Source organism: Hibiscus syriacus, unplaced genomic scaffold, assembly GCF_006381635.1.
Source record: "Hibiscus syriacus cultivar Baekdansim isolate YM2019G1 unplaced genomic scaffold, ASM638163v2 tig00117040_pilon, whole genome shotgun sequence".
NCBI classification, from domain to species: Eukaryota; Viridiplantae; Streptophyta; class Magnoliopsida; order Malvales; family Malvaceae; genus Hibiscus; species Hibiscus syriacus.
This window is the reverse complement of record NW_024063535.1, coordinates 603,060-611,412: the sequence shown is the minus strand read 5'-3', so window position 1 is coordinate 611,412 and position 8,353 is coordinate 603,060. Positions and strand designations below refer to the sequence as shown.

General features: G+C 37.0%; 3 protein-coding genes across 4 annotated transcripts; 1 reads left to right on the top strand and 2 right to left on the bottom strand.

Moving 5' to 3' along the window:
• Nucleotides 1–1,378: 1,378 nt before the first annotated feature.
• On the top strand, nt 1,379–3,118 carry LOC120197014 (expansin-B16-like). The gene is made up of 4 exons (XM_039198664.1): nt 1,379–1,565; nt 1,692–1,998; nt 2,080–2,215; nt 2,948–3,118. The coding sequence occupies exons 1-4, from the start codon at nt 1,397–1,399 to the stop codon at nt 3,011–3,013; spliced, it is 678 nt and encodes a 225-aa protein (XP_039054595.1). The 5' UTR covers nt 1,379–1,396; the 3' UTR covers nt 3,014–3,118.
• A 196-nt stretch (nt 3,119–3,314) lies between these two features.
• On the bottom strand, nt 3,315–4,726 carry LOC120197058 (clathrin light chain 1-like). 2 transcript variants are annotated; one of them, XM_039198692.1, is made up of 3 exons: nt 4,102–4,725; nt 3,873–4,026; nt 3,315–3,780 (listed from the first exon to the last, which is right to left on the bottom strand). In XM_039198692.1, the coding sequence occupies exons 1-3, from the start codon at nt 4,566–4,568 to the stop codon at nt 3,331–3,333; spliced, it is 1,071 nt and encodes a 356-aa protein (XP_039054623.1). In that variant the 5' UTR covers nt 4,569–4,725; the 3' UTR covers nt 3,315–3,330. The 2 variants fall into 2 exon arrangements, with proteins under 2 accessions (XP_039054623.1, XP_039054622.1); XM_039198691.1 differs by having other exon boundaries at nt 3,873–4,726.
• Nucleotides 4,727–4,870: 144 nt separating this feature from the next.
• LOC120197047 (probable polyol transporter 4) lies at nt 4,871–7,018 on the bottom strand. The gene is made up of 2 exons (XM_039198685.1): nt 6,697–7,018; nt 4,871–6,281 (listed from the first exon to the last, which is right to left on the bottom strand). The coding sequence occupies exons 1-2, from the start codon at nt 6,911–6,913 to the stop codon at nt 4,918–4,920; spliced, it is 1,581 nt and encodes a 526-aa protein (XP_039054616.1). The 5' UTR covers nt 6,914–7,018; the 3' UTR covers nt 4,871–4,917.
• Between the last annotated feature and the right edge of the window lie 1,335 nt (nt 7,019–8,353).

Below are 8,353 nucleotides of genomic sequence, written 5' to 3'. Positions count from 1 at the left end.
AAAATTTTTACTATTCACGAAATTCACTATTCATGTGAATAGTAATGAATAGTAACCTCGTAAAAAAATTGACAAAATTCACAACCAAAAGCTCTGATGCCAGTTGTTAGGAAATAAGCTGAGTACCAGTAATTTTCCTATAACCAGATTAGTGAGAATGCGAAATAAAAGCGGAAAAATAATACCCGAAATTGATAACGAAGTTCAGCCAATTGTGCTTACGTCTCTGGACTGCTGCAGATCTTTTACTAAGAGAGAAAATTTACAGGTGTTTGCAAAACACTCACTACTCACAAGAAAACTCTCTAGTATTGGGAGAAAGGAATGATTTTTGGGATGGTTTTGAAGCTAAATGAGTTAGGGTATTTATAGTTGAAACTTAAGGACTTAATCTTGTAAATCCCTAAAGCCTAGGGATTAATTGTGATTATCCCATTATCATTTTTCAACAAACATCTACCAAACTTTAAAAATTATTTTTCAAATAAACATTTACCAAACTTTGAAAACCATTTTCAAAGAAACTTTTACCAAACTTTGAAAACCATTTTTTCAGAATTGGTTGCCAAACTTGAAAATCATTTTAGCAATACTTTCAACAATTGGTTGGTGTTTTATGATGTAGAGGAGGAAGAACAAGGATAAATGTTCATTGTAAAAGGCGCTAATCCCTTTTTTGTATCAGTTAGGAGTATTCATAATGACATTTAGTATGTGTATCATCTATAGGATCAAGATAGCTATTTGTAAGTCATTAGATTAGGAAGATTTAATTACCACACTTTGGATTTTACTCTAGTAAGACGCGTGAATCTATCAAAAGTCTTGTCTATGCTTTATAGTTAACTTGAAGGTCTATGCTTGGGAGATGTTTGATACTCGAAAAGATCCATATAAAAATTAAACCGAAAAGTTTCTAATATGAGTATAAAATTTTCTCTCTTTCATTTTTTTTCAATTAATCACTCTATTCAATATATTGATCGACTAATTTAGATTGAGTTTTGCAAATACCCATTATGGGGCGACCTTCCCAACACAATTTGCTCTATTCGAAAACGTTAAGGTTAGAACCTCTAACATTACTTAAGGAATCTAATATATTATCCTACTAAATCAACTAATTGTTAGTTGTTTTAATTTTCTTTATGCATATGATTATAAATATTTAAGAGATTTGAATATCTAAAAATAATTTAGTTATTTAAATTTAGATAACAATATTCAATTTCAATATAGATAATAAACATGTTTAGATATTTTTAATATATATATATATATATATATATATATATATATATGTACTTATGATGGATGCACGAAGCTCTGAACACCGCCTTTAGTCTTTCAACATCAAATGCAAATAAAAACTGTAGTGGCGCCGCCAGTTAACACAATGCAGCGCCGCTGTGGGTTCTCTGGGGTTATCACATTGTGTTTCCTCTTGTTGTTGGAGTGTCCAAAGGTGGCCGGTAAGGTATCCATTCCACATAATGTTACTGACCTACATTGGCATCCCGCCACCGCCACTTGGTACGGCAGTCCTAACGGTGATGGTAGCGACGGTAAGATCCCATCATTAGCTTCTGTTTTGCCTACGAGTTGGTATTGAACTATTTAAGATCTGGTTCTCAATTATGCCTTAATTATAGTTGAATTATATTTACATAATCTCTGATTTTTATTCTCAGGCGGAGCATGTGGGTACGGGTCGTTAGTCGACGTGAGGCCGCTGAAGGCCAGAGTGGGAGCGGTGAGCCCGGTGCTGTTCAAGAACGGGGAAGGCTGCGGAGCTTGCTACAAAGTTAAGTGCCTAGATAAGAACATATGCTCGAAGAAGCCCGTGACCATCATTGTAATGGACAGGAGTCCTACGGGGCCGGGAGTCATCGGCCGCACCCATTTCGACTTAAGTGGTGCGGCCTTTGGTCATATGGCTGTACGTGGTCGGAGTTCGCAGCTCAGGAACTTAGGTGAACTCCGAGTTTTGTATAGAAGGTATGTGCTCTAGTGTTTCTTTTTTAGTCTCCATACTAATGAAAATTGTAAACTGAATAATTTGTTGAATTAAAATTTTAGGACCCCATGTAAATATCCCGGGAGCGGGAAGAGTATCGCTTTCCATGTGAATTCTGGCTCAACTGGTTTCTGGCTATCTCTTCTTATAGAATTTGAGGATGGAGATGGAGATATTGGATCAATGCATATAAGAGAAGTAAGTCATAGACTTTGTGCATGTGATACATGGGCCATGCAGCACTCAAAAGTCGCATGTCATATGACATTAGCACGTGCATACTTCATTTTTTAAAATTATATAAAAACAATATCTTCTAAATATAAAAAATATAGTAAGATAAAATTAGCCTTCAACATTTGTTAAAATATCACTTTTGTTGTTATTTTTTAAAAATATTTTGAATCTCACCATTTCAATTTTTGATTAAAATAGTTCCTATTGGATCAAAATAGTTAGTTGACTAACGATCAATATATGTTGTGATGTGACATTTTTACACGCGCTTAATTACTGACATGACACATGCCATGTCACCAAAGTGATGACATATTATATATCATATCACCCAAAGTAATAATGTGATATATATCATGTTATCTAGAACCGATGATATGAAATGTGTCTCGTCATTAAAATGAATACATCACATATGACATTTAAGCAATTAAACATTGTATGTGAAAACATCACGTTAGCAACATGTGTTGACGGTTAATAAACTAACGATTTTCATCTGACATGAATTATTTTGACTAAAATTTAAAACTTTAGATTAAAATGTTTAAAAAATATGGATTAAAGTGATTATTTTGATCAACATTGAGGATTAATTTTATCATTATGCCTCTATAAAAAAATGAACAATATCTATTAGAAAAAAAGAAGAAAAAGAAATGAACAATAACCTTTGGATGTTTGCTTTGGCAGGCAAATTCTAATGAACGGCTAGAGATGAATCATCTGTGGGGAGCAAATTGGAACATAAATGGGTGACCTTTGAAGGGACCATTCTCAGTGAAACTAACAACATTATCAACAAGAAGAACACGTTCTGCAAGAGATGTCATTCCCAGGAATTGGAAGCCAAAAGCGACCTACACTTCTCGTCTTAATTTCCTCGAAGTTATTATTTCTCTTCTGTATTTGAGTACAAAAGAGGACACACTGAGCTAAAACAGTTGCTAATAATCTCCAGTTTCAAAATCAAATTATAATGAAAGAAAGAATGCCTACATATGATGTTGCAGACTTGAAATCCCATACTTTAAAAGAAAAAAAAAATGGAAAGACCGAGAAATTAAGGTTTGGCATCACTTGGAAGCATCGGGATTGGCTTTAACTTTGCTATCAACCTCAGCTGGAGATGAAGTCTCTGGTTTTGGTTGTTCAGTGCCACCATTAGCAGCAGCAGCAGCAGGTTTATTTTCTCCGGCAGACGCTGCTGTTGTTGAACCTTTGCCGTTCTTGGCGTCCTTCTCTTCCTTTGCATCTTTGCCATCTTTTTCATCTTTGGGTTCAGGCATCATATGAGGCGGAGGATTCTGTTTGAGCTTCACGAAAATTTGCCTCATTCTCGAAAGATCAGTAGGCTTTCCCGGCTTTGGACCATGAATAACCAAAACCGATGGTGTTTTATCAGGGTCTTTCCTTCCTCTCTTCTTCTCGATACTCGCCACCTCTCGAGGAATGATCTCGGCTATTGCTTTCCAGTAATGGAGGTGAGCTTCTTTGTGGAACTTCTCTTGATTAGCCAAGTATAGCTGCATCAACAATACACAAATAATAGATTCAGTTCATCCGTGTAAAGAAGCAGTGCGAAAGAATTAATGATCACAATGCTAGTTTCTTCTGCCTTCTCTCTTTCTCTGTTGTTTGCCTTATTGGTTTCACAATTCTGATTCCTTTTCTCGTAAAATGATCGTTTGTACTCATCTGCTTCGCCAATTATCCTATCTCGCATTTCTCTCTCTCTTTTCTCCTTTTCCTCAAGATGAATGGCGTTTAAGCTGCGTATAAACGAATTTAAAACAATGAACCGAATGAGAAATTTCGAAAACAAGGAAGGTAGAACGAAAACAAACCGGCGCCATTCGCGTCGCATGAAGCTTTCCTCTTGCATCTCATCAGGCGGAGGCAACATAGGCCCTTCAGATGTGAAAATACCGTCATCATCAGCACCGCCATCGGGAATACCACTACCATCCATCGCAGACCCTCCGAAAGATGTCACGAATTCAGCATTGGGCGCTGACAAACCAAAGCCATAAACTTCCGGGGAAGGCGGGTCGGTATGAATGTCATTATTATTATCGATGTCGTTGTTGTTGCTAGTGGCAATATAACCGAGGTTTTGACTGTAACTGCGGCTGTGATTGTGAGCAATGTGAGTAGTAGTATCAATGGTGATATCATCGGAAGGGAAAGCTTGGGGAGGCGGGAAAGAGGAGGAATCATAGGCTCCCATGTAGGCGGCATCGTGGCCGAAAGTGTGAGGCGAGGAATTAATTTCGTCTCCTCCGTTGTTGTTCATCGAGTTGAAGGACTCCATTGATGATCAAATGGAAGATCCTAAAAACTTTGGTTACGTTGGAAGGGTTCTGTGGCAGTGCGAGGGTTTCAGGTTTGTGCTGTTTTTGCTCAGAATATATCGTTATATTCGGATCCAGAGAGGGACGAGGGAGTTCGTTGGCTTGGCTAATATCAACAAATATATTACCTAGGTGCAATACCCTCAAGATATTTTTAATGAATTTAGCTATTTTTTCGTAATATTTATAGTCGATAATTAGAGATGATATTATTAAAAAAAAACAATCATGAATTTAGAGCATATTCAGTACAACAGACATGAATGATAAAAACAATTGTATGATCCCACCTTGACAATCCCCAAGTGGTTATGTTTTGTGTACTAGATGCTCAGAGTCTCCTAGCTCTATTTCACTTCCATGCCATTCATTGTGATTTTGGAAAAGCAACTCAATCTGTTCCAATGATTTTCCCTTCGTCTCCGGAACAAGTTTGTAAATGAAGAGAACGGAAAGAGCCGACATCAACGAAAACAAGAAAAAGGTTCCGGCCACAGTTATTGTACGGGCGAGAGAGAGGAACGACATGGCAATGAAGCCGCTGCATAACCTGTTACCTACGGCGCCGAGAGCCGACGCTTGAGCTCGTAACCTCAAGGGAAAGATCTCGGATGTCAAGATCCAGCAAACAGGACCCATTCCCACAGAAAAGAATGCAACATTTCCACAAACACACAACAATGCCATTGCAATTCCAAGCTGCCCTTTCCCCAGTATGGCCAAGCTAAGGCTTAAGGTAAACAAACAGACGGTCATTCCAGTTGTGCTAACATAGAGCAAGGGCTTCCTCCCTATTCTATCAACAAGAAATGTTGCAATCAATATAAAAGCAGTCTTTGTGACACCAACCGCGACGGTTGCAGCGAGAATTTTCGAGTTATTCTCGATCCCTGCATCCTTGAAGATTGTGGGGCTATAGTACACAGTTGCATCTATTCCTGTGATTTGTTGGAAGCACTGAATTCCGAAGCCTGTGATCAGCATTCGACGAAGTGAAGGTGAAGGGCTTATTAGTTCACGCCATACGGCCTTCTCTTCATTCTTCTCTCCGTTGGAGATTCCAGCCGCTGCTACTATTTCCGAGAGCCTCTCGTCCACCTCTTTCTCGTTTTCGTTTGTTTTCAATAGCACTGATCTAGCTTCATCGACTCGGTTCTGCATGACCAACCACCTTGGTGATTCAGGGATAACAAAAAGTGCGAATCCGATGAAGAGTGACGGTAAAATTCCAACAGCCAGCATTACCCTCCAGTTTATATGTACCGAAAGACCAGAAAATGCATAGTTGGAGACATAACCAAGCAAAATACCTAGATTTATGCAAATCTCAGGGAAGGAGGTAAGATATCCTCTGTCGACGGTTGGGGATATCTCCGCGATATAGACCGGAGCAATCATGACTCCGAAGCCTATACCGACCCCGGCCAAAACTCGTCCGATCATTAATACTTCAAACGTGCCTGCAAGCGTCATTATAGCTGCACCAATTTGAAACACAACAGCAGCAAAGGCCATTGTCCACTTTCTACCGATGATATCCGATGTCCTTCCACCGGCTAAGCTACCCAAAAGCGAAATGACGCTCAAAATCCCGACGAGAACTTCCTCTTGCACCTCGGATATTTTCAGGTCTTCTTGTATAAATATAATTGCTCCACTCATAACACCTACATCTGCACATACAAAAGAAATTCGGACCCGAAACGTGTTTGAAAACCGGTGTTTTATGTGGTAAACAAGCAAACCAATTAGTTGACAAAGAATTTTGTTCTTAACAATCATAGCAGATTACTTTTGCAGGTAATATGCTCCATGATTCATGAAGATCTGCAATAAAGTTCAAGACTTGAGCCAAAATGGTGGATTTTAAGCATTCACAAAGATGACAATCAACCAGTCAGTTCAGTTAAAGTTTCTCATTTGCAGTTCTACATAAAACAATATCAATGAGAATTTTAACGCTAAATTCCAAGGATTTGAATTAGCCATTCTTTTCCTGCTAAATCATTACAAGAACTAAAAAAAGTCAACTTTTCCCAGAAAGAAAACTCGATGGAGAGAGAGAGAGAGAGAGAGAGAAAAACTAACCATAGCCAAGAAGTACATTGTTGAGAGAAGCAAAAATGGCACAAGCAAGAACATATTTCCTGGTACTTTTCTTCTTCTCCAGTTGATGATGATGATGTGAGGCATCATCATCAAAATCATCAGATAGCTCAGAATCCATCCTCTTGTACTTGTTATTCTTCCCCAAAGACAAACCCATTTCCCCATTCCCATTTTCATGGACACCCACCAACCCCATAGCTCTCCTTCCTCCACAGAAACAGACCCTGAAGAGTTTCCTTTAATGGTCAACAAAGAAGGAATAAGCCATGGGTTTGGGATTTCAGATCTAAAGCCAGGAAAGAAAGATTATAGAAATTCCAATAAGCAAGTGGGTCCATTATTTTATACATTCCTGCAGACCACTTGCTAATTTTCAAAACCTTGCTCAACACATGCAAATGAAAAAAAAAATGGTTTACATCACAACGTTTATAAAGTTCAAACAAAATGTTTTATGTTTTCAAGGTAATAAAGTGTGTAAAATATGCAAGATTCCTACGATTTGTCAGATACGCAAAAGGGACGGTGCAGTTTCGTATGAGCAAACTACTCTCTTTGGCACTATTACACACTACGGACGTTGATCGGCAAATCAGACGTGACTTAAGTTTGGCGCCCTGAATAAACTTAATCATCCAATTACTTTATTCATTAACATTTGGCTTTAGCTCACCGGAAAATATATATGCGTATAAAAATGCTCTGGCTTTGCTTCGTTTGTGTCTCACCGACAGTCCATTTTGTCGCTTTCTATGTATAGGGAGCTCATCAAGAAGAAAAAGGAATAACAAAACGATAGGATGCGGTGAGCGTGGATCAAACATGCAATCTTTATATTTTCAGTTTGACACTCTTCCAGTTGAATTATCCTCGCAATTGATGTCCAAAAGCAAACTAAAATGTATTGTATTATTCAATCAAATATCACCTTTGATCCATTTTAAAGAAAAATGATTTAAATTTTTTTATATTAATTTAATCAATTCAAAATTTTATACAATTATAACTGTAAAAATTATAAACAAAAATTCACAACAGATTAAACCGTCACTATTTTATTTTGATTTTCGTTCTGCACTCCGTAGTAGTAAGATAATGTTTAAACGGTTGGTTCGATCACTGATCGAACCTTAAAATTGAATTAATCATAAATTTTTATAATTTTTTTTAGTTAGATTAATTTGAGTTTAGTTGAAATATTTTTTTCTTTAAGTTAAAATTTAATTAGGCCTTGACAATTTAATAGGTATAGTATGATTAAAAAATAGTTGAGTTTTAATTATTAATGAGTTTGAGCTTAAAATATGTTTTTAATATATATAATATATCGTTATTTAATATTTTCGATTAATTAATCGATTTTTAACGAATTTATTGTTAATCGAATATTGGAAAAAAAATTTCCTAAACAAATAAATTTCGGTGACCAATCTTTTAATTGAGTTAATTTAATTTGGTAAATTAATTCAGTTTAAATCGAGAAGTGAATATCCCTGGTCTGTGATTCTATTTTTCGATTATATTAATTCATTGAACATATGAGAGCATTAGATACCTTGAAATAAAAGCCTAGTATTATTATGGCCCAAGACTAAACCAACCGCCTTTTGGGTTCGTGCTCAACACCGCCTTTCTT

Excerpts from the sequence above, each read along its gene's own strand:
- LOC120197014 (XM_039198664.1), top strand. The coding sequence starts at position 1,397 with ATGCAGCGCCGCTGTGGGTTCTCTGGGGTTATCACATTGTGTTTCCTC. Across the intron at positions 1,999-2,079 it reads CTCCGAGTTTTGTATAGAAG|GACCCCATGTAAATATCCCG; the intron begins GTATGTGCTCTA and ends TTAAAATTTTAG. Across the intron at positions 2,216-2,947 it reads GATCAATGCATATAAGAGAA|GCAAATTCTAATGAACGGCT; the intron begins GTAAGTCATAGA and ends TTGCTTTGGCAG.
- LOC120197058 (XM_039198691.1), bottom strand. The coding sequence starts at position 4,568 with ATGGAGTCCTTCAACTCGATGAACAACAACGGAGGAGACGAAATTAAT. Across the intron at positions 3,781-3,872 it reads ACAACAGAGAAAGAGAGAAG|CTATACTTGGCTAATCAAGA; the intron begins GCAGAAGAAACT and ends TTGTTGATGCAG.
- LOC120197047 (XM_039198685.1), bottom strand. The coding sequence starts at position 6,913 with ATGGGGTTGGTGGGTGTCCATGAAAATGGGAATGGGGAAATGGGTTTG. Across the intron at positions 6,282-6,696 it reads CAATGTACTTCTTGGCTATG|ATGTAGGTGTTATGAGTGGA; the intron begins GTTAGTTTTTCT and ends TTGTATGTGCAG.